Here is a 26050-nt window from a genome sequence, read left to right on the forward strand (position 1 = left end):
GAATACATCCTTCTTAAACATGGGAGACCAGAACTGCACACAGTATTCCAGGTGAGGTCTCACCAGTGCCTTGTATAACGGTACTAAAACCTCCTTATCCCTACTGGAAATACCTTTCCTGAGGCATCCCAAGACCGCATTAGCTTTTTTCACGGCCATATCACATTGGCGGCTCATAGTCATCCTATGATCAACCAATACTCCAAGGTCCTTTTCCTCCTCCATTACTTCTAATTGATGCGTCCCCAGCTTATAACTAAAATTCTTGTTATTAATCCCTAAATGCATGACCTTACACTTCTCACTATTAAATTTCATCCTATTACTATTACTCCAGTTTACAAGGTCATCCAGATCCTCCTGTAGGATATCCCTGTCCTTCTCTAAATTGGCAATACCTCCCAGCTTTGTATCATCCGCAAACTTTATTAGCACACTCCCACTTTTTGTGCCGAGGTCAGTAATAAAAAGATTGGTCCCAAAACCGATCCTTGAGGAACGCCACTGGTAACCTCCCTCCAGCCTGACAGGTCACCTTTCAGTAGGACCCGTTGTAGTCTCCCCTTTAACCAATTCCTTATCCACCTTTCAATTTTCCTATTGATCCCCATCTTATCCAATTTAACTAATAATTCCCCATGTTAGCACGGTATCAAATGCCTTACTGAAATCTAGGTAAATTAGATCCACTGCATTTCTTCTTCTTAGAAAAAATTATGTAGGTCGTGCTACTGGTATTTATTCCCAGGGATCATTGTTTTAATTTAACGAAGAGATGGAAATTCAGGGTGGATTTTTAAAGTCACTAATGGCTGTTAGGCAGGTGCCTGTCATTTCAGCCTCTTAAAATCTGTTAGACAAAATTAAAACAAAATCATTGGCTGAAGCAACACAATGATATTATAGATTTGCTACTGCTTGTGTTTTCAAAGGTAATGTTGGTCCAAAAGCATTTAGCACCTATGTCCTCATTGTAGATCCCCATCCACCAGTTTGTGGAAGCATTCCTTGCTTCTTAGCCCTCAGATAACATTTCTTTTACAACACTTACAAATAGAATATATTTTTGATTAAATTTAAAGTCACAATATTTACAGTGAATTTCACAGAAAATTTTAATACTAGTACATATTACAAAAATTCATTTAAATAATGGATCTAATAATGTACAATTATTCTATTAAATCTGAAGTTAAGGTTTTGCTTATCTAAAAGGAAAGCATGACATTCCACTTTGTTCTGAATACAGGTGCTTCAGTGTCTGCGAAGTAGCTAAGCATGTCAGAGTCAAAAACTAGCTTTAGAATATTAAAAGATGTCCTTTTGCTTTCTGTTATGCATTTACTGAAGAAAAAATAATCTTCAGGTTTTTGCTTTTACTGTCACTCATATGAGTACCTCTTCTCCCTTAAATCTTCCATCCTTTGTTTTATATGTTGCACCCTGTTCTGATCTGACTTTATTCAGAGTAATTCCACTGAAATCATATACCATTGTAACTGATCAGAACTTGGTCCACGGAGTACTTACAATAAACTTTCTCACATTAAATATTTAAGGATTATCAAAACTGTTATCACTGACATGCTTGAATTTTGTACAGCTCTATTTGTTCTCACTATGTACCTCTTGGAAAATCCAAGTGAATTACCAAAGGCACTTATTTTATTTAAAATGTGGAGTTCACAGTGACTAATCCTATTGATGAGGTACTGAACGGGAGTCCTGGTGACTTTTAATACTGTGACAATGGCTACTCTTGTACTTGATTATCATCAGTACAACAGCATACACCCCCATGAAATTCAACTGAACAGATGAGATATGAATCTAAAAAGGGTGCTTTTATATATATTCTTCAGAAACAGCACACAAGAGACCGTTGAAAACCTCCCACCTTTCATGCAGTTACTTGAACAAAGAGATCCTAGTTTCTCTATATATTCTGATACATCAAAAATCACCACTTAGAAAGGATATAAATTAACCCTTTGTTGTGTAAAATATATACATCTTGCTCTTGTCTCTTGGATTTTGTCATAATAAAATCCAAGAGACGCATTTTTACTGAAAGGTCAGAGACAACCGACAAATTATGTTCCATTTTTATCTTAAACACCAACCACCACCTGTGTCAAAGATGTACAACTAGACAGGGCTTTCGCCATTGAATACCAAAGGGCCACTTTTAACAAAAATCAGCCTTTTATTGTTGTCTTTCTGGATTTTAGCTCAGACATACAGAACATTTTCAACACAAGGCTTGAAAGCATCTACATTGCCACCATTTGCTTGAAAAATATCTTTTTGTAGTAAAACAAAATACATTCTGTATCATGGGTGATCCCTGAATAATAATAGCATTGTTAAAAGAAAAGGAGGACTTGTGGCACCTTAGAGACTAACAAATCTATTAGAGCATAAGCTTTCGTGAGCTACAGCTCACTTCATCAGATGCATACAGTGGAAAATATAGTGGGGAGATTGTTGTAACCCACAAGCATGAGAAACATATATGAATGGTCTCTTCTGTTTACATTGATAAAGGAGCAGATCTGTACAATATCTTGTCTTTCTGGATTTCAGTTGATTTCTTTCCCCTCAAGTGTCAAACTGCTTATTGCTAAAATGATTTGGCTTTCTCAAACAGAAAATTCTTTTCATTTGTACACAATAGCAATTATCCCACAAAGAAATGAGAGGTGTCACCACTTCCATGAGAAATTCATTTAATACAATGCATCAAGCTCATGGATTTTTTTTATTTTTTAAACATTCCCATTCAAAGAAGATTAAGTGCATTTCATAACCCCCTTCATTTCTTCTCAGGCTAAATCTTCATTACTTTTCCTTCCCCAGTCGTGCCTTGGCATATCTGACTACTTCGCTGTGTATTTGGTCATAAGTCATGACTCTTTTTTCTTGAGTAATCAGAGTTTCTCCTGTTTTAAGAAAAAACACACAACCCACAATGAATTAGATAGGAAAATGTAACAGCATCCCCTACGGGGCCTGATCCAACTCCCATTGAAATCAACGGAAAGCCTCCTGTTGACCTTGATGGGAAATGGATTAGGCTTATAAAGAATTAGAGCTCTTTCCCAGAAGTTCAGCACAAAACTTGAGGCCCAAGGAAGTGGGTGGCTAAGGGTCACCTTTGTGCTTACCCAATTCTGGGCTTCTATGAGGGCTAAAAAGGTCCTAAGCACAATTTGGACAACCCTAAAGTACAGAAGCCCAAAAACTGCTGAAGCAGCATCTGCTAAAGCCCTCCCCCTGGCCTGCCCCTCTACTCTCTGGTCTTACACTAAGCCCCACTGCCTAGCTTAGGACTTGTGCAGGGGGCCTCATAAGATAACCTGTGGTTGTCCTGTTCAGTTCTTATGAGAGGAGAATTTCCCAGGCACAAAAACTGAGTAAAGGGGCCATAGCAGGATGGAGAATCCATCCCTTGATTTTGCAAAGTGACCTTTATCCACATAACTTCTGCAAAAATAACTTCACACCCAATATTTGTTGATAAAATAATGTCACATTTTATCTTAGCTGCACCATTGTCCCATTAATAATCACTGGGGCCAAATCCTGCTCCCTCCTCTGATGTTGTGGAGAAACTCAACCCAGTGGAACTAGTGCTGTTCTGCTATGGAAAAGGAAGCAGGGGGTCATCAGTCCCTGCCCATGTCAGAGTTCTGTTCCATGGGGGCTTCCTGCACCCCACCCAGCAGGGATTTTGGGGCTTGACCCTGCAAGTTGCTGAGCTCTCTGGCCCTGATCCAGCAAAGCACTTAATCAGGTGAGTAATTTCCCTGAATTCAGAATCAAGTTCTTTGTGGAGAATGGTAGTGGATCCGTGACTACATAGATCCGCCAGTCATTCTGCCGCACAGAAAGTGTTTCCTCAGCCACTTGGACATTGTGTTGCGATCCAGGATTTGGCACTAATGCGCAAACAACAACAACAACAACAAAAAAACCTACGAGGGCAATGGTAAGGCTGAAAATTAAAAACAGAAATAGCTCAAAATTTCTGAGTTTGGTTTGCATGATAGCCTAAACTCAACTCCCTCCACATGCCAGAGGCCTGAGCAGAGCTCTTTTTCATGTGACTACTCCTACTGACATCAATAGGATTATTCACATCAGCCCAGGGTCCAGGAACAGGCCTTTTAACAGTCAATCATTTCATGAACTCAGGCATTTCAGCACATTGAACCCACCCTAGCAAACAGGAAATAAATTGAACAAAAGGAGGCCCTTCCTAGAGACCAATAAAGGATAACACAAGAAAAGCAATTTTACAGTGGGGTACAATGCAGAAATAGATTTCAAACAAGTTTATTTCCATTGTTAATTAAAATGAGAAGACATAAGCAATTAATTGTAAAAACTAACCAGATAATCATATCCAAGGTCAAAACTAGATATGGAGGAATGAAATAATCAAAAATAGGTTGTTTCATTTATTTATATATATAGTTAAATAAAAATAATAGTCAGGGTCTGCTTTAGCTGAATGCACATGCCTAAGGAAGTTTTCTATTTGATATCTGCTTATATATTGCATAAATCTGAAATGAATACAACTTATAGAACCAAATTTTTGCCCTCAGAGATACACACTCACTGAAGTCAATAGGAGTGACTTCAGACATTGCTGGTTCTGTTGATCTTTATTTGTGGATGTGGGTGAGAGAGAATTTGGAGTAAGTTATAGATACTCTGTGAAAGAGAGAAAATTTGGAATATCAAAGATACTGTAGATTGACTCTTTTAATTCTAAATTTGATTTATGTTTGAAAGTTAGAAACCCTTTATTGGTACTTTCATAGTGTTTGCTGTATTAAATGCCTGTTTATAGCAGTTTTTAAAAAGAGAAATCTAAATCAATGGCTGTGTATGAAACAGTCCCGCAATCCATGTGTTGCTGAAAAGGACTCCAATGGTTATTGAATAATGGGATCTGTCAATTCTATGTATACAATCAGTGATCCTTAAATTCTCTCTCATGCTATTTGATTTCCATGACATGTTTAAAGTCCTATCCTATCAGTGTATATATCAGGGCCTCCCAGGTGCATCCCTTAAGAGGGGCAGCAAAGAGCTTGTGCAGGCCCTAGAGAATCAATCCCAACCATACAAGACAAATTGCTCCTTGGGGTAAATTCATGCTAAGGTATGATTCTACAGAAAATTCCCAGATATCTTATTAGACTACTAAACCATAGTGACTCTGCCAGGCTTCCATTAAGCATGCTTTAACTAATCAGTCTTCACTAACAAAATCTTGTCTCTAGTGGAGGCAAATCAATCTATTTATCATAGGTAGGTGTGTAGTTATTACGACTGTATTATTTACATGCATTCTAGGAGAGGATAACTGTTCCCTTGTATGTATCCAGCTCTAAATTTCTATAGTGTCCAATCACTGTAATACTTAAGAGACTTGGTGGGATAATTCACATGATTGGAACATTGGTATAGAAGGGTACAGCTTGTTCAGGAACAATAGACAGGAAACAAAGGGAGCAAGTGTTGGCTTCTATATCAAAGACATATAAACGTGCACTGAGACAAAAGTGGGAGGCAGACCTGTTGAAAGTGTCTGGGAAAAGATAAAAGGCATAAAAACAAGATTGATGTCATGGTGGGGTCTACTATATATCACCTAGCCAGGAAGAAGAGGTGGATAAGGCTTTTTTTAAACAACTAAAACAAAATCATCCAAAGCACAGGACTTGGTGGTGATAGGACACTTCAAATACGAAGACATCTGTTGGGAATATAATACAGCAGAGAAAAGATTATCCAACGAGTTCTTGGAATGCATTCAAGATAACTTTTTATTGCAGAAGGTGGAGAGAGAACCAAGAGAAGAGGCTGTTCAACATTTGAGTCTGACAGATAAGGAGGACCTGGTTGAGAATTTGAAAGTGGAAGGCAGCTTGCGTGAAAGTGATCATGAAATGATAAGCATTCATAATTCTAAGGAATGGTAGGAGGGAAAGCAGCAGAAAAAAGACAATGGACTTCAAGAAGGTAAACTTTAGCAAACTCAGAGAACTGGTAGGGAAGATCCTTGGGAAGCAAGTCTAAGGGGAAAAAGAGTTCAGGAGAGTTGGCAGTTTTTTAAACAGACATTATTAAGGACGCAAGAGCACACTACCCCAGTGCATAGGAAAGAAAGCAAGTATGGTTAGTGACCACCATGGCTTACCCAGGAGATTGTCAATGATGTGAAACAAAAAAAAGTCCCACAAAAAGTGGAAACTAGGTCAAATTACGAAGGATGAATAGATTTAAAAAAAAACAACATAAGCATATAGGGACAAAATTAGAAAGGCCAAGGCACAAAATGAGACTAACTAGAGGCATAAAGGCAACAAGAAAACATTTTACAAATACATTAGATGCAAGAGGAAGACCAGTGACAAGCTAGGCCCATTACTCAATGACGTGGGAAAAACAATAACAGAAAATGCAGCAATGTCTGAAGTTTTAAATGCCTTTTTTGTTTCAGTTTTCGCCAAAAAGGTTAACAGTGATCAGATGACTAACAAAGGGAACATAAGTGTAAATGGGGTAGGATCTGAGGCTAAAATAGGAAAAGAACAAGTTAAGAATTACTTAAACAAGTTAGATGTCTTCAAGTTGGCAGGGCCTGACAAAATATATCTTAGAATACTTAAAGAACTGACTGAAGAACTCTCTGAGCTATTAGCGATTATCTTTGAGAAGTCGTGGAGGACATGGGAGATCCCAGAGGACTGGAAAAAGGCCTATCTATAAAAAGGTGAACAGGATAACCCAGGGAATTATAGACCAGTATAATTAACATTGGTACCCAGAAAGATAATGGAGCAAATATTCAATCAATCAGTTTTTAAGCACCTAGAAGATAATAAGGTTATAAGTAACAGTCAACATGGATTTGTCAAGAACAAATCATGTCAAACCAAACTAATATCCTTCTTTACTGGGTAACAAGCCTTGTGGATAAGGGCAAAGCAGGTATGATATATCAACTTTAGTAAGGCTTTTGATATTGTCTCATGTGACCTTCTCATAAACAAACTAGGGGAATATAGCCTAGACCAGTGTTTCTCAACCTTTTTGATACCAGGAACTAGCTTGTTGCCTTTCTAAGATCTCAGGGAATGATCCACAGGGTCCACAGACCGGTCATTGAGAACAACTGGCCTAGACATACCTACTCTAAGGTGGGTGCACAACTGGTTGGAAAACTACTTGGAGTAGTTATCAATGGTTCACAGTCAAGTTGGAAGGGCATATTGACTGGGGTCCTGCAAAGATCTGTCCTGGGTCTATTTAATGTCTTTGTAAATGATTAGATAATGGCCTAGAGATTACACTAATAAAGTGTGCGGACAATACAAAGCTGGGAGCAATTGAAGGTCAGAATTGGAATTCAAAATGATTTTGATAAACTGGAGAAATAGTCTGGAGAAATTCTATGAAATAAATAGGATGAAATTCAATAAGGACAAATACAAATTACTGCACTTAGGAAGGAATCATCAATTGCACAAATGGGAAATGACTGCCTAGGAAGTATTGCTGCAGAAAAGGATCTGGGAGTGCTAGTGGATCACAAACTAAATATGAGTCAACAATGTAATACTGTTGAAAAAAAAAAACAAACCTCATTCTGGGGTGTATTAGAAGTATAGTAAGCAAGACACAATAAGTAATTCTTCCACTCTACTCAGCATTGAAAAGGTCTCCACTGGAGTATTGTGTCCAGTTCTGGGCACTGCACTTCAGGAAAGATGTGGACAAATTGGAGAAAGTCCAGAGGACAGCAACAAAAATGATTAAAGGTCTAGAACACCTGACATAAGAGGAAAGACTGAAAAAATGGGTGGTTTTAGTTTGGAGAAGAGAAGACTGATTGGGGGACATAAAGAGGAGGGTGATAAATTGTTCTTAACCATCAAGGACAGGACAAGTTATAATGGGCTTAAATTGCAACAAAGGAGATTTAGATTAGACATTAGAAAAAACTTCCTAACAAGGGAAGTTAAGCAGTGGAATAAATTAGTTAGGGAGGTTGTGGAATCTCCATCATTAGAGATTTTTAGGCAAACACTTGTCAGTAGTGGTCTAGACAATTCTTAGCCCTGGTCTACACTAGGACTTTAGGTCGAATTTAGCAGCGTTAAATCGATGTAAACCTGCACCCGTCCACACGATGAAGCCCTTTTTTTCAACTTAAAGGGCTCTTAAAATTGATTTCCTTACTCCACCCCTGACAAGTGGATTAGCACTTAAATCGGCCTTGCCGGGTCGAACTTGGGGTACTGTGGATACAATTTGACGGTATTGGCCTCCGGGAGCTATCCCAGAGTGCTCCATTGTGACCGCTCTGGACAGCACTCTCAACTCAGATGCACTGGCCAGGTAGACAGGAAAAGAACCGCGAACTTTTGAATCTCATTTCCTCAAGAAAAAAGGCGCGAAACTATTGTCTGCTGCTGTTTTCACGGAGGGAGGGAGGGAACGGGGATATGTACCCAGAACCACCCACGACAATGTTTTAGCTCCATCAGGCATTGGGATCTCAACCCAGAATTCCAATGGGCAGCGGAGACTGTGGGAACTGTGGGATAGCTACCCACAGTGCAACACTCTGGAAGTCGACGCTTGCCTCGGTACTGTGGAAGCACTCCGCCGAGTTAATGCATTTAATGCACTTAGAGCATCTTCTGTGGGGACACACACACTCGAATATATAAAAACGATTTCTAAAAAAACGACTTCTATAAATTCGACCTAATTTCGTAGTATAGACATACCCTTAGTCCTGCCTCAGTGCAGGACTAGATGATCTGTCGAGGTCCCTTCCATTCCTACCTTTCTATGATCTCTATTTAGTCGCCATGTTCTATAAGGCTGAGATATCACAAAATAACTTTTTTCCACAGTATGTGTATCAAGCATCTGTTTGTTCTAATTTTGTATGTATTTTTCTTGTGACTGAATGATTCCTATTATTGTATGTGAGTCCTCTTTAAAAATGCTGCTTGGCTCCGTTATACGACTACTGATACCTAGCTCTTATAGAGCCACTTTTCATCTGCAGATCCCAAAGCTCTTTACTAAGGGGATGAGTACCATTATCCCCATTTACAGACAGGGCTAGATTTTTGTGCGTTTTAAGTTACTGAGTCTAGTCATTTGCATTCTGTTAATTCATGACAGACTTTAACACTTGTATGCTTAGAAATAAGAGAACAAGTTTGTTACAGTGGCTTTCTCTTTTATGTAGAAAGAAAAAGTTAAGCAGACTGTAAACACAATTTTCTGGAACTAACAAGACCACACATAAGGAAAGCCCACACATCTGCTGTATTAAAAAGAGAGACTTGCTGATCTTTTATTGATTGAGTAGATCTAAAACTAAGAGCAAAATATTTATCCAGTCTGGTATGTCAATAGTTTATAACAGTACAATAGGTTTCCTCTCAGTGGACTCTCTCTCCCTCTCTTCTGGAAACTTAGGTATTTTAATATGTATTTTGGATTCTGGCATTATTTATTCAATTAGAACTATATATAAATCGATCATAAATGATAGACAATTATAATACTAATGAAAAAAGGCATAGGTTCACGAAGTCTTAAAATGTTTCCTACATTGCCTCTATATATAGAAAGAGATAGATATAGAGATAGATATCTCTCTCTCTCTCTCTCTCTCTCTCTCTCTATATATATATATCAGCATCCACGAGAAAGCAAATAATCAGACAGCCTTTCATCTACAGTGAAGGCCATCAGTCTGGAGGTTGTGAACATATGCCCTGGGATTGCAAACACTCTGTACTTCCCATACTGCTCACAGTGCGAAAGGGTCCTAGTTATTTGGGAGAAGGGCTGAAGGAGGTCCTGGTTTGAAAAAGGTTGAGAGCTACTGATCTACCATTATTAAGATGTATAGAAAATGAACATTTGAAAAAAATTATAAACCAATTTCAATACTCATGAGGGGCAATGGCTATTTAGAGAAAAAATAAAGATAACAGCCATAAAGATACTATTAGCATGTACTTATTGTACAAAGACCAAGAGACAAAGAGATTTTCTTTTTAAAGGACGAAAAGAACCTAAGATCTACGGTGAGCTATGATCAGGATCTGCTGATAATTTTTTCCTGTGCTTTCCCTGAGAGAAGTTTATCTCTTGAGCAGTTTTTCCTGAAAGACAAGAAAAATCAAATAGAAAGTTAAGGTGGTAGCTATGCACAAAATAAATGGCATCATTTTCAAGGTTCCTTGGTATTCTGTGTCCTGCATTTTAGAGTCTTAGTTGAACTATCCCTAAATTTACCTCAACAGTGCTCTAGAGATGCTATGTTGAATAGTAAAAATAGTACAACATTTTTTTATATATACTGAATGCTTGTTATACCACAAAGCTAGAACATGAAAAGGGAGCAAAGATAAAACTTTGCAGTACAGATTTACTCATAAACACCCTTAACTCAATAACTGTCTGAAGTACATTTATTTCAGATTATTTGGCACATCTATGGCTCTGTGTGGTATTGGATAATAAAATAATATCTGGATAGGAAGAGAAAATGAGAAATTACTTTTATTTTGATCAAATGAGTATAAAATGATAGATTGATACCTCGCTTTAAACTGTTAAAAATAATTTGAAAAAAAATTATAATTCTTTTATTTCAAAGGCTCAACAACAGATCGCCACTTTCTGCTATTAATTGAATCCATCAGTTAATCAAAAGCATGGCTAAACAAATAGGTCGTATATTGTGCTCTGACACTCACCAAACCCAGGTTCTGGTGCACTGCTGGAGGTGGAAGGAAATCCAAATGAGTGGGATCTTGGCGCTTCCCAGTTGACCCTGGCTGAGGTGGGCGTGGTCCTGACTACTTAATGATCCCTAGTTATTGCTAGAGCACTTTAGTAATTGTCCCAAGTCTTTGGCCATGAGGGACTGTGCCCTAGGCTCAATGTCTGGTTGGGTCTCTGGGGGTAGAGCTACACTACAATGTAAGCCCAGGTTAGTAGAACTTGAGTTAGCAGAGTCTGGGTTTGTAAACCCAGGGCTTGAGTGTCTATGCACATTTGTAACTCTAGGTTAGGAATTGTTGAATCCTGGGTTCCACCCTGGGTCTCCAGTGTCTACACTGCATTATGTGGGCCCGACTCCAACCAGCCATATGCCAGACTTGACTTCCGAGCACCATCCCAAAATGTGGCTGCTGTAGCCTTGTTTGCGGTGCAGTGTGGGAAAACTTGCCTGTCCAGAAGACAAAGAAAGTCAGCCTGTGGGAGTGTGGGACACTTGTGGAGACTCCCAGAGCATGAGTCCAGTGGGGCTGTATCCACAGAGCAAAGCAATAGGGTTTGAACCCTGGGACCTGGCTTGACTGAGGCTTGGACCCTCCACCCCAGAAGATCCTGGGCCTGAGCCAGAGTTAGCACAATTTGTGCGTAGATGGAAGGAGGGTTAGGCTTGAGCCTGAGTTTGAACCCTGGGCTTATATTGCGGTGTAAACGTACCCTGTGAGTCCTGAGAAAGTCTAACCATAGAGATCCTGCACAGAGTAGCCCTAATCATAGAGATACAACCTAGATTGACTCCCCTGCTTTCCAAATCAGGACATACAAGCCCCTGTCCATGAGGCAGGAGTCATGGAGAATGAAGGAGACTGAACAGTTCTGGGAGCAAGCAATTCAGAATTTGTTGCTGGATACAATAACACATTAATTGCCCATGTGCCTGGGCTCTGGTAATGGGACCTGGAAAACCTGAACCTCAAACAGAATTCTATATAAAGTATCTACATACTCCAGCTTTTGAGCTTAAAATGTAGTTCCTGCACACATTCTTGCAAGCAAAACTCACTCGCTGGAATGTAATAGAAAGTAAACACAAAAGAGTGGTGTGAGCACAAACAAAGCACTTTCACTTTCAAATTTAAGTAAATATTTGTGGATAACGATTTCCATTATTTACACAACTCGAGTGTTAACTAAACCGAAACTACGCTAACATGTTGCCTCAAGTAGATATCTAAGTAAATAATTAAGGGTATCCTTTCTTCTGGGATTAGACACCTTTTGGGTTTTTCACAAAGCTAGTTAGTTAAAAGCAGTAAAGATAGTGAGAGAGCATTCTCAGGAGAAGCATAACTTTGTTTCAGCCATGATCTTAGCCAAATTCCAAAGCCAAGGACCACATTCTGCTCTGTTACACCAGATACATCTGGTGTAACAGAGACCTCAACCCTTTTGAGATGGGATGCATGGGCCTGCTTGATAAAGTGGCCACACCTCTCTGTAGAGATACTGATTGAGTGCTTATGTGGGTGAAAAGGCTCCTTCTGTCCTTTTTACTTGGTATTTCAGAAGTCTTTCAGCCTTTGTGATTAACAAGGAGCTTTCTAAACACCTCCCGGATCCAGCATGGGTGTGTGGAGAGAATCCCCACACCTGAGGATCAGATTGCTGAAAAACTTAAGCCATAATTCTCAGATGTGGGGACATAAAGCTGGATATTAAAGGCTCTTGGAGCTCCCATTGACTTCAGAATATTGATTTAGGTACTTACCTTTAGGCACTCCCCAGTTAAAAAAAAAAAATTGGCCTTAAAATGTGTTAATCTTAAAACATATGTCTGGGCAGATGGGTGACCTCTGATGTCAAAATTATTCATTTCATGTTAGATATGAAAATTTATTTATGGCAACACCAGCCCCAGTACCATTTGTATATAACATGTCAACAATCTCGGCCAAATTCTGCTCTCAGCACCTGTGCAGCTCCATTCATTTCACCTGGGATGCAAATTAGATCAGTTCATGTGTCTGCCCTCAGATTCATGGGGGTGCCCATGTTGCCTCTAATTTTGTGTGTATGTGTGCAGAACAAAAACTACTAGATCTTAAATTTAAAATCCAGGAGTCCAATCTCTTCAGCTCCCATTTTCTCCCCCAGGCTATGCTGTCTCCCTTTCTATCCATCTTATTTGTCATTCACATATTTTTTCATTTTCCTTCCTGTCCATTTACTAGCTGTCTTTCCTCATATATTTGTCTTATAACTTATGTTCCTTGTAAGGTCCTTGCCCCCTTTCATTTCCCTTTTCCTCTATCCATCCTGTATAACCTCCCTTAACTTTCAGTGTGTGTGTGAGTGAGAGATATAATCTGTTTTAGGGTTTTGTACTAATGCTTATCACCACTGTAGAGACATCTCTCTCTCCCTCACAAACACACACACACGCACCCTCCCCTCCCCCCGCTATCATACATTACTTTCACTCTTTCCATGGGAGGACGGGGAGCCTTGGGACCCCCTTACCTCAGACAGAAGACAGCAGGTGGAGTGGGAGCCCTTAAGCCCCTTCTTCCAGCAGGAAGCAGATGCCTCCTGGCAAATAAAGGTCTCTTGAATGGCTCAAATGTAACTGTGCATGAAACCTGCCAGCAGGGTGCATAGCCATGCACATGAACAAGGTAGTGAGGCAATACAATATTCCCTCTATGTATCTGATAAACATCAGCTATTGCCTACAAGCTTGTGCACTTCCAGTGACTTTACAAACTCTATTCAAGAAGACTGGGACAAATTCTGCATTGGTGTATGTCTCAAGTAACACCACTGAATTCATTTAAAGTTAGTTTAATGTGGTGAATGTTAGAGCAGAATTTAGGCCAGAATTATCTTTGGCATTATAAGATAATTACCTTATTTCTAACTTGTAGTGATGGAGACTACTTTGTAATGAGTATGCTTTCTCCTCAGCAAATATCCAATATCCTTTTCTAAAAAAAATTGGGAGTTATGAAACTGTGAAATAATAGAAAGGGTTTAATTGGCAATGATACAATATTAGCTATTCCTGAGATTTCTTTTACAAAAGCCCCAAGTTTTCCTTTCTTAAGCTTAAGATTTGCAAAATGTAGGAACACCAATTGGTAAAGTGGTTTCTAATGTTCATTCATATGTGAACACAAAGAGATCAGTGAGAAGAAGGGAATCCTCCAGTGTTAGGTGACTGGATCAGCGGATGGCAAAGGTGACCAGTGTAGACAACTTTAAAATAGTTAACCTGAAAGAAGAGATCAAGATAAGAAATAGGAGCCAAATGGAACAGTCATCCAACACAATGATAAGGAAAGGATCTGGGAGTTATCATGGGTAAAACTCAACATCTATAGCCTAAGTACACAGCTCTAATAAATAGTGCAAACTACATACTAATGTGTGTTAGCAAGGGACAGAAAGCAAAATGAAACATCTGACATCCTGAGACCATTACTGTACTGTAACTTGTTGAGTATTAGCTGGAATATTGTGTGCAGTACTGGTCATTATTCCACAGAAAGTATATTATTGATAAAAGGCTTGGTTCTGCTCCATGCAAGTGAATTGGAATTTTTCTATTGATTTTGGTGAGAGCAGGATCAAGCCCTTAGAGAGGCTGCTGCGCAGGGCAACAAATGGAACAAATGTCTAAGTTTTTAGGCAAGGTTGAATGCATTACTGAAAAAGAGAGATTTTTTTACAAAACTTAATAATTTTGAAAAAATATTAGGTAATCATATGAGTAGTGACCAAAATATGATTTCTTAGGTATCAAGTTTTATATTTGATACATAAGAGTGGTTCACAAATCAGCAGATGAGCTCTAGAAAGTAGAAAACTGCGATAAACTCAGACAATTTACTACTATTGTTGAGCAAAGAATATCAATAAGGCCAACAGAACCCTAGATTTGAGTCTGGGAAAGTTTAAGTCTAAATTAGACAAGATGGGCTCAGCTGATAATTAGATTAAGCAGAGTCAGGTAAGGGCCAGATTGCCTTTTCCTGGTCTTAAAATAGGTTATATATCAGTTTCATATGTTAAATTAGAGATGTGGGGCAAGATCCTCAGCTGGCATAAATCAACATAGCACCATTGAAGCTTCACCAAATTATACCAGCAGATGATCTGGCCCATATAATCAATGTGTATTTTTTCACAGCCATAAATGCCGTTTCATTGGAAGGTGTACAAAAGTGATAGTAAACTTCACTAATGTTCATTCACAGGTAATCAAGTGAATAAAATTATTACATATAAATAATAATAATCCCAAATGATACAATTTCCCCAGTCCAATTTTGTCTTACATTGTTTCCTTTTATAATAGTATAAAGTGGAAAGGGTTGGTTTATGCTAAAATCCCAAATACTCTAGGGCCCAGTCCTTACTACAGCAAAAAACTGTGGCACTTAGTTAATGATTTCATCGGGGCCGTTTCTCTAATTTTCTTTTAACTCTGAAGAGAAAGCAAATGTGTATAAAACTGAATTATTGTAAGAAGGGATAAGTGACCTTACAGCACAAATTCTGACTTTTCTGCAAGCTTCAGAGCCTCGTGCATCCCTGCAGCTGATAGTTTCCGGTTGATATTCCTATATCTGCACTGTAGTAGATTGCGATAGGTTGTCCTCAGGTCCCGATTGAAGAAGGCATATATAAAGGGGTTAATGAGAGAGTTTGCATAACCCAACCATAGAAATGTTCTTTCAACCCAAAACGGGATGCAGCTGCATGCTGTACCACAGATAAAGGGTCTGGCAGTTGAAAGGATGAAAAATGGCAACCAGCACACAGTAAAGGCCCCAACAATAATTCCCAGGGTAGTGGCAGCTTTTTGTTCTCTCTTGAAGATGGAAATGTTTTTTCTATCATGTTTAAGGAGTCGTGAAAAATTTGTACATTCTTCTGATTCCTTGTGTAGCTTTATAACTCCATTCACAGAAACCATGCCTTCATTTTCTTCTGGCCGTGGGAAACCAGCAAACTTGTGTTTAGCAGCACTCCTCTTAGCAGCCTTGTAAATCTGATAGTACATGAAAAGCATCACTGACATCGGGATATAAAACGCAACTGCAGTGGAGTAAATTGTGTAACCGAAGTCTTGACTGATTAAACAAACTTTTTCATCGTTCACGTTTTGGGCCCAACCAAAAAGTGGTGGTATGGTGATAGAGGCAGAGAGGAGCCATACACACAGGATCATTTTAGCCATACATTTTCCATTCTGCCTCACAGGATATGTAAGTGGTCTTGTTATTCCAAGGTACCTAGAACAATAAGGAAGAGTTACTACATGGTTCATTGATTTATGGGTAAAACTATTTCATGTAGTCTGCCATAAAGAGATTGAATAATGTTTAAATTTTATTTTACATTCTCTATTCCTGTCTCCTGCACTTTTTCAAACTTGCAGTTAATTCATGTCAACTTAATCACCTTTCGGATAGACAGAACCTGCTTTCCTGTAGAGATAGTTAGTTAGTTATTCTCCTAGGGTAAAATCCTGGTGCCACTGAAGTCAATGGCAAAACTCCCATTCACTTCAGCTGGGACAGTATTTCACCCCAGATGTAGAATCTTTCTAATTATGTAAAGACGGAAATCATTTTTTGCTTATAAAAGTTTTTTATAAAAGATTCTGAAAGTTAGGTTTTTACTTAGCTAACTTCTGGAATTTAACCGTTGGTACATTCTATGATCTACAATTCACGCAAAGTGATTACTCTTTCACATTTTGACTTATAACTGTGCTTACAGCAATATAAGTGATCCTACAAGAGGTATTCTATAAATAAAGTGTATAGATCCATGCCACTAAACTGGATAGGATACATTGTGTTACTCTTACCTTTGTGCTTCCAAGAGAAACAACATAGACTTTGCAATAATATTCCATGATTTGATCATTTCAGCAGTACATTATAATACATTTTATGATTATATAATTAGAAAGAAATGCCATTTCTTCAACACTCACATCAAGTGTTTATTAATTAAACAAAATAAAAATACATTACAACTTTCAGTTGAACAATGCTTGGGAACAAAGGCATTAACTATAACTGATAAAAAATTATTACATTTAGGATTACAAAAGACTAAGAAAACAAATTATATAAGTGCTATAGCAACAATAGGGTTTGTCACAGAGTTTATGAATAAAATGAAGTCTATTGCCAGGTTTCCATGCTGTAAATCTTTCTTAAATGTTAGTTGTTGAACTTAGAATACAAATATTTTATTCTAAGAAATTTTTATGACTCGAGTTCTATTTAGATGGTGAGACTACTGTAAAGTGCCACACTGGTGCCCTTACTGCAAGGTAGCAAATTATGGCTAATGCTACTTCTTTAAGTAAGAATCCGGTGGCAACAATCACTCCGCAACATCACTGACGATAAGCATCACTGGCATGGCAGGAGTGTGAAAGGTAGATTTTGGTAACAGTGCCATATCCTTCACAGCCTGGACTGGCCAATTACAGTGAGCTTCTAATCAAATCATGCTGTACTTCTGAAGACTGGGCCAGGAATGGGCTGAGAATGGTTATTATGCTTGTCTGGAATTGTACCTCCATGATAAGTGATCGCATATTGTAACATAGATACTAGTAAAAGCTATAGTATTTTTGTTGTTTTTGTTCTCTCACACCTTTTGCATTAGAATATTATCTCCTGCTAAGTCTTGGAGTCCTGGAGACAAGCTGTAGATGTCCTGGAGAATTCTATTCTGTGAAATCACTGGCTGGAGATTGTGCCACTGTGATGAACAGAAAGTTCCCGAAGGCATTCCAAGATATAGAAAATCAGAGTTCATACTGGAAAGGGCTGGAGTTCAATTGTCATGGGACAGAAAGTGCTGACCGGTGCAAGGTTAACTTCAAAATGGCTATCTATTAGCCGACACATTTTGAGGTTTGTGTTGGCACTATAAATAGGTGAGGTACAACAGCTCACGCTCACAATGAAGCCAATGGGATTACTTAACCCCCAAAGAGTTAAATTACTAGCATGACTGAGCATTAATAAAAAGTCACTTGTAATGCACAGGTTTCAGAGTAACAGCCGTGTTAGTCTGTATTCACAAAAAGAAAAGGAGTACTTGTGGCACCTTAGAGACTAACCAATTTATTTGAGCATAAGCTTTCGTGTAGCTCACGAAAGCTTATGCTCAAATAAATTGGTTAGTCTCTAAGGTGCCACAAGTACTCCTTTTCTTTTTGTAATGCAGTTTCACAGTTCAGGGCAACTGCACCTGTATTTCCCTTCAGTGGCCCAGCAGTGGCACCCACACTCAGGATTCCAGCTGTTGCCTTTCTTGGGTGGAGTTCTGACGAGGATATTTCCAGGCTGGACAGTTCCCCGCCTTCACTGTCTTATTCCCAGCAGAGACAGGCTGCCCAAACATACCTGCTTGCTTTCTCTTCAGAGATGGTTAACAGAATGATTGTCTACAGTTTTAAGTTCCCTTCAGTTCTTTCTACGCAGGCCTATTTTATTCTTAAACTAAAAACCATTACAGAGAAAGCATATTAAGAAGCTGTATGCATGTTAATAAGCTTGCCAGAGATTAGCCCAACTCTAGCATGGCCTCTGGAAGGAGCAGTCCTTCAATGCCCCACCCAAGGGGTTTCCTTTGTGATGACTAGCTCATAACAGTTTCAGTTCAGAACAAGCATGGTCAGAATATGTTTTGTCCACCCTTTATACAGTTCAGGGGTCTTTGATCTGGAGTTTCCAGGAGCAGGCCACTAGTAGACAATGAGTTTTTCTTCCCCAGGGCGGACCTTGCTTCAAAAGTGTGGATTTGAAAAGGGTCATTTGCATTCCCCTTGCCCCCACGCACTTTCCGAGGAAATCCACTTCATGGGTATTGTTTTAAAAAAAAAAAAGCCCTTTGGAGTTCCTAATACCTTCCAGAGAATGTATTAATCTCTTAAAGAAGGTATACACATGCAATTCCACAATAACACACACAACTGCATTTTAAATAAATGGATGCCAAAGGTATTAAAAGTACTTCAACAAGGTTTAACTTAATTCAGTAAAATTCATTCAGGACATTAGAGGATATTATCAGTCAGACATCGCTTTACAAAAATCAACACAGGATACGGAGCTTTGTAACTGAAGGGCATGAGCAATAGCAGCAGACACGTGTTCCTGGGATGCATAATACTATATATGTCCAACTATTTCATACTTTGTTTTCCATGATAATAAGGCTATGATGATGGGGGCCAAGGGTGTATAGCTTGAGGGATTAAACTAAGTTTCAGTGAAAGACAAATTTGTGCTTAGACAGGTTGGTTTCAGGAATGCCCAGTGCTGCAATTTAATGCATCCAAATGTAACCACAAAAATTAATGTAAGCAAAAATATATCCATATGAATTAAAATGTATTAGTAAAATGTGGTGTCAGTGTAAAGTTGAGTTCCACAATGTATTCTATTAGAAATTAAAATGAACTAATTTACATAAAAATAAACTGGTTTCCTTTCTACCCTATCTACTTCTGTTAAATGTAATGGGCTGGAAAAACTAAACAGGCATAAATCAAGTAACCTTCACATCTTTTATCTGGGTGCATAAATTCCATTAACTTTGAAAATTTAGATACAACTTTAAAATAACGTGAATCATTGCCACTGTATAATATGCTGGAGATTACAGAATGGTTTAACAAGAACTCATGCCCTTCTGAACTATTGTGTCTATTATTTCTGAACTACTGAGTAGCAGAAAGTAGGTTCTTTAATACAGTCAGTACCTGAATAATTATTACCTTCCAAAAGTTACTGAGTAGGAAGCAGCGGCACCATTTAGAGAGGGCAGGGGGCACCGGCCTCCTACCTCCCCCCGAGTTTCGTACCATGGGCTGAGAGCGACCCCTCCCCCTGTTGCTTGCTCCTCTCCCCTCACCAGCCAGGAGTTGTGCCTCCCCAATCTGAAATGGTGCTCCTGGTAGAAAGCAATTGTTTTCAGATACTGTTTGGACAAAAGCAGCATCCAAGAAGTCTGTAACCTCTTGAGGCCTTGCTGACAAGGAATGAAAGAGGTTGCATTGTCCAACTTCCTGTCTGGTTACTGGTTTCTCAGACTCCTTACTACAAGGAAGAGGAAGGATGATCTTTAAGGTACTGGGCTGGTACTCAGGAGATTGGGGTTCACTTTTTGGCTCTACCAAAGACATCCTATGTGATCTTGGGCAAATCTCTGAGCTTGAAGTTCCAACTGGAAATATAAGGCTAATAATACTTGTCTACTTAGCTCTTCAGGGAAGGGGCTTACAATCTGTCTCTTGCTATGCATACATACAGTGACAAGCACAATGGAGTTTCAACCTAAACTGCGGCCTCTAACTAAGCAATGTTGTAATATATATATATATATATATATATATATATATATATAAGAACACAAAATCATAGGTATTGATCTCATACCATTATCTTAGTTACTGGTCCCAGTGGGCCAATTTACATTTGAAATTAACACCCTATGCAAGTCCACTAATCACAGGGTCCCAGCAGGCATAAACCCACATTGAATTTGGCCTATTTACATACTGTGAAATATATTCATACGACTAGCAATGGAACATATCAAATAAATGGTATTCTCTTTCTTTTCCAAAACATATAAGGGCTGTTGAGGTACATAAGAAAGTGAGACAGGCTGAAATTGATAGCAGCCCTGCAGGGTGGCTATGAAAACAAATAATCACAGTAATTTATTATGATGTATACAGCCCCCAAAAGTGTGATGGGGACTAGAATCTGTAGTGAACTAGACCCTACAATGTGGCACCAGACTTTAAAAAAGGCAGATACTTTCTCCACAGGCCTGCTGACAGCAATTCTGGGCCCCAGGGCAGAATAGTTAATGAGCTCCCCATACATGCATAAACTCCCCGGGTTTTTACATACCCGCCCAGTAGGGTTGCCAACTGTCTAATCGCGCAAACCCAAAGACCCTTGCCCTGCCCCCTGCCATGCCCCTTTCCTGAGACCATGCCCATGTCCTGCCCCTTCTCCGAGGCCCTGCCCCTGCTCACTCCATCCCCCCTCCCTCCGTTGCTCGCTCTCCCTGACCCTCACTCACTTTCACCAGGCTGGGGCTGGGGGTTAGGGTGCAGAGTACAGGTTCTGGGAGGGAGTTTGGGGTCAGGTTCTAGGCAGAAGTTTGGGTCCTGGGTTCGGGCTCTAGGCTAGGGCAGGGGGTTGGGAGGGGGTGAGGGATTGGGCTCTGAGAGGGAGTTTGGGCCCGGGGTGCGGGCTCTAGGCTGGGCCACGGGTACAGGAGGAGGTCAGGGGGTCAGCATTTACCTCGGGTGGCTCCTGAGAGTGACCGGCACACCCCTCTGGCACCGGCTCCTAGGCGGGGGTCCTGGGGGTCTCCGCATGCTGCTGCCCACAGCCACCACCTCTGCAGCTCCTATTGGCCGCAGTTCCCAGCCAATGGGAGCTGCGTAGTTGGCACTCAGGATGGGGGCAGCGCGCGGAGACCCCCTGCGTCCCTCCCAGGGGCCGCAGAAACATCGGCCACTTCTGGAATCTGGATTCAAGTGGAGTGAGGGTGGGCAGAAAGCCTGCCTTAGCCCCGTTGCATTGCCAACGGCATTGGCCGGGGGCTCCCAGACCCTTTTAAATCACCTGGGGCCCTGGGCAATTGCTCTCTTTGACCCCGCCCTGTCGGCAGGCCTGCTCCTCCATGAGGAGAAGAGTGATAGTCAGAATTGTAGAAGCTGGCTGCTCTAGATAGTTATTTTCCCTAGACTCTTGGCCTAGAGATTTAAATACTGCATAGTGTCAAGCCACAATACCAGCAGCAGCAGAAGAATGTATGTTCTGACTCTGATTCTAAACAATACTATAAACATTCACTGTTTCTTCCATTTATGGATGTTTTACTTCTACAAATAAATGACAGACTTGGGGCTGACAGTAAAACTGTTTCAAATGTTATTGCTTTCAGCAAATATAACCAGTGAACTTGAACATTCGGTCACTGCTTTTCAGATTTACCCACTAATAAACATCAGGTCTCTACTGAATAACAATAATAGATAAGATACTTACAAAGAAAAGAGACCTTACTCAATACTATTAGTAAAACTCCAGCTCAGTGTGACCTAATATTCTTTCATAATATCTACCGTATTGTGAAGGATATTTATTTTCACTGTGGGTTACAGCTCCTGGGGGACATTCTTTTTTACATTTTGGCTTTTTTGATACACTATTGATGCGCTATAATGACTACAGAAAATGTTTGGTCTATATCCAACAACGCTAATATATTCACTGTACTTTCATATTAACTACAGATCACACAACCACCTCACTTACTACAGTGTGTTAAACTATACAGAAAGCTATAACAAGTGCTTTGGGCTATAACATGCACTGAGAAAGCAGCATGCTCTAGAGGATAGGGCACTGGACAGGCACTCCCAAAAGCAGAGTTCTGGACCTGACCTGGTATGTAAACTTGGGCAAATCAGGTTACTTCTCTGTGCCTCTTTTTCCCCTCCCACCCTTTGTTGGTTTTTGTCTATTTACATTGCAAGTTCTTTGGGCCAAGGACTGTCTCTCTCACTATGTGCTTGTTCAGCAACTAGTGCAACAGGGCCTGGATCTCAACTGGGGTCTCGAGGTGCTACTGTAATACAAATAATAAACTATATAGAGACTGTTGTATGGAGACCTTTGAATCCTTTAAACCATAAAATGGTGCAGAGGCTATTTCATCTACAGTAGTACAGGAGTGAGTGCCTGTAGACACCCATCTGTCACAGATGTGGCAGAACTTTCTCATCACATCTCTCTGAATGTCCCTGCATTTGTGCTTGAAGCATATGACAGTTCCATGTGTGTAACAGAAGCCACTGACTCATCCTCCAACCACAGTTGCCAAGGGTAGGCAAAGTCAGTCTTTGGAGCATTCATGGTAAGCCAACACTAATTTACCTCAGTGTCTATTGAACCCAAGTTTCAGAAACAGTACCTGCTTCCTCCTTTCCTGCGCTTGTTCCCATTTGATTTAGTACTTATCTTTGAGATGCTGGAGAAAAAGGGGAGGGGTCATTGCTATATTTGGAACCTCAAGGTCAGAGAATGAAGTTTTGTTAATAAAGATGACACCATGGCCTCTATGCCAGTGATAACCACAAAGGGAAAGATACAACTGAAGTAGAATAATCAGATATCTCCCACTACAAGAAACCTATTCCCACTGTCTCTTCTGGGACATACAGAAGATATGCTGAGGCAAATTCAGACTAGTTGTAAGCAGGCCCAACTCCATTAACAGCTCATATGACCATTTAGCTATGCATGAACATTTGCCACAGTACCTACTGCCAGCTTAAAAAAAAGATAGTATAGCCTGAAGAAAAGTAGGAGGCAGATTTGTTGCTCAATGTTTGTTGTTTAACTATTTTTTCTTTGCCACAGAATAACTGAATACATAACAGATTACTAATATCTGAGAGTTCTCAAGACATTTTCAGGGATCCTGTCCATGGTGTTATTGTCAGCCAGCCACACATATCTCTTTCAAATATACAGGGAAGCATTCCCCCAACACACACGATGTGCCTTAGGATTGGTCTCAATGTATTTCATAAGCACGGGATTCCATTTAATTCATATTTATCTATCATCCTGTATGAAATATTGCACGGGCTTGTCACTCACTGCCACTAATCTGACCTGTTCTCCCAGCATTCTGTCAGAATCAACTTATGTTTTTCATTGCCTAGCTTTGCTTTCATGAGGATGAATGGATGGGTATGGGAAAAAAATTGAAAAACTGCAGAAGACCAATACTACTTGGAATCCACTTATTTTGTTTAGGTGTCAGAGTAGCAGCCGTGTTAGTCTGTATTTGCAAAAGGAAAAGGAGTACTTGTGGCACCTTAGAGACTAACAAATTTATTTGAGCATAAGCTTTCGTGAGCTACAGCTCACTTCATCGGATGCATTCACTAGTTGTATCCGAATGAAGTGAGCTGTAGCTCACGAAAGCTTATGCTCAAATAAATTTGTTAGTCTCTAAGGTGCCACAAGTACTCCTTTTAATTTGTTTAGTTACTGCTTAAATCTTGAATAGGGTTTGGCTTGGCTTGGCTTGCCATTGTGTTTAATTCCAAGACCTAAGCTTTTGTTATATTTTAAAAGATTAATATAAAGGTTTGCCTTTATTTATTTTTAATCTTTTCTAAGAATAACCAAACCTGATATGCTCCCTTTTGTAATGTGTCAGGAGTTAGATATCTCTCTCACCATATTTGGGCCTTTCAACCCGGAGCTGTGGAATCTGGTCTAACTGTTCACCAACCAGAATAAATTATTTTAGAAGAAAGGCTAATTTAAGGGCTTGGCTATCTTTAACCTTTTGCTGCGGATCATCCACCCCATCTGTGGAGCTGCCATAATCTCTTAATAATTCATCATTAATTTTCTATTGAATTCAATGCAGTATTAAGACAAGAACAGGACTAGGACATAACAAAACATAACAGATTCTTAGAGTCTGTCGAGCATTTACAAACTTTCTCCCTACTACGTGAACGATATTTGATATCTAGAACAACTATTTTTGCCTCTTCATTAATATATTTTATTTAATTGTAATGCTCCACTGCTTAAACAACACATAACTAATCATGTAAAAATGACCACTAAATCTATTTAGTATTTCTATTACAGTAGCAACTAAGGGCCACAATTGAAACCTAGGCCTGTTATGCTAGATGCTGGTCATGCACATAGTAACAGAGAACTCCATGCCCCAAAGAGCTTATGTTTAGGTAGATGTGAGAGATAAAGGAGGGGAACAGGGAAGTATTACCCCCATTTTATAGGTGAAGAATTGAGGCAGAAAGAGAGCAAACATGACTTACTCATGTCACACAGGAAATCTGTAGCTGAACCAGGAACTGAACCCACATCTGCTGTATCCTACAAGACCACCCTTTATTTATTAAATGCTAATGCCTTCAAACTTCTTATTTAAAAAATTATAGTATTGTGTACTTACATTGTGCCTTTCAGGCAAAGATCCCAAAAGCTTTACAAAAGGTGGGTGAGCATTATTTTACCCATTTTTTTTCAGAAAAGGAAACTGAGGCACAGATGTGTTACTTGCTGAAGCTAACACATGAAGTCAGTGGCAGAACTTGGTAATGAACCTAGATCTCTGGATCTCTGTACCCATGCACAAACCACGGGATCACACTGCATCTTTGATTTGCATTCAATTAGCCACATCGGCTCATTAACAATAATAGCAGTACCATGTACTACACAGGCATTTTACCACATTCAGTGCTGACAAATGTACATAAATCAGAATGAGTTTGAGGGAGACGGATAAATAGGCTGATGGGATGTGAAAAGGAATTGGCTTGATTTCTAGTATTACAGTATTGGTTCATAAGTTTCTTTGCAACACTCACTGGCTGAATCTTGAGGCCAGTCTGGCTGTAGCCTAGCAAACCACATAACTACCCTGTCAGCTCATGGTGGAAGAGGAAGAGAATAATGTGGATCCAAAGGAAGTAAAGAATGAAATTCTACTCTCCTTCCTAGAAGGGGGGCCATTTTGCTGGTTAAATTGCAGGTACTGCATGACTTTAAAAACTCAGACTAAATATTGGTAAATTTTTGCAATGCCAGGCTAGTAAGGTTGGTTCTTTAGCCAAAATCAGAGTACTGTACTGATTGGTAAAGATAAAACTTTCTAATTTCATGTTCCCTGTAGTTAAACAATCTTTGTTATGTAGTGAATTAGGTGATAGTCTGTGAAAATCCCGAACTCTACAATGCTGGCCTACTTCCATACCCTAATTACATTACTTCACCTAATCCTTTAATTTTTCTTCCTCCTAAATGTCAGGTGTCATGAAAGAGCTTAGTTTTACTATAAAAAGTGTTATAGCACATTATTCACCATGTATAACAGTTTAGACATTATATATTGTGCACTTTATGTATAAGTCTTTACTAGTCTCATACTAAAATATTAAGTGATAATTTTTCATTATGAAGCATGGGGAAAATTAAATATTTGTGAACTGTGATTCCCTGTACCAAGGTGAACATTTTCATTTATTATTCTAGATTGCAAATGGAGCCTAAGCATCTTTCCTTTTGAAAACAAAGGGGAGTTTATGCCC

The 26050-nt window shown here is 39.5% G+C and overlaps 1 protein-coding gene across 3 annotated transcripts in view; it reads right to left on the bottom strand.

The window, feature by feature from the left end:
- Positions 1 to 2742: 2742 nt before the first annotated feature.
- The window catches only part of HTR7 (5-hydroxytryptamine receptor 7), a 47468-nt gene continuing 24160 nt past the window's right edge, over positions 2743 to 26050 (bottom strand). The window contains exons 2-3 of one of the 3 annotated variants that reach the window (XM_043551147.1): positions 15384 to 16133; positions 2743 to 4722 (exon numbers count right to left, since the gene is read on the bottom strand). In XM_043551147.1, coding sequence (XP_043407082.1) covers positions 4674 to 4722; positions 15384 to 16133 — 799 coding nt within the window. In that variant the 3' untranslated portion in view covers positions 2743 to 4673. Of the gene's footprint in view, positions 4723 to 15378; positions 16134 to 26050 lie in introns of all 3 variants that reach the window. The other 2 variants (XM_007071565.4, XM_027833749.3) reach the window with 2 other exon arrangements.

This window comes from Chelonia mydas, chromosome 7, assembly GCF_015237465.2.
Source record: "Chelonia mydas isolate rCheMyd1 chromosome 7, rCheMyd1.pri.v2, whole genome shotgun sequence".
Classification (NCBI taxonomy): Eukaryota; Metazoa; Chordata; order Testudines; family Cheloniidae; genus Chelonia; species Chelonia mydas.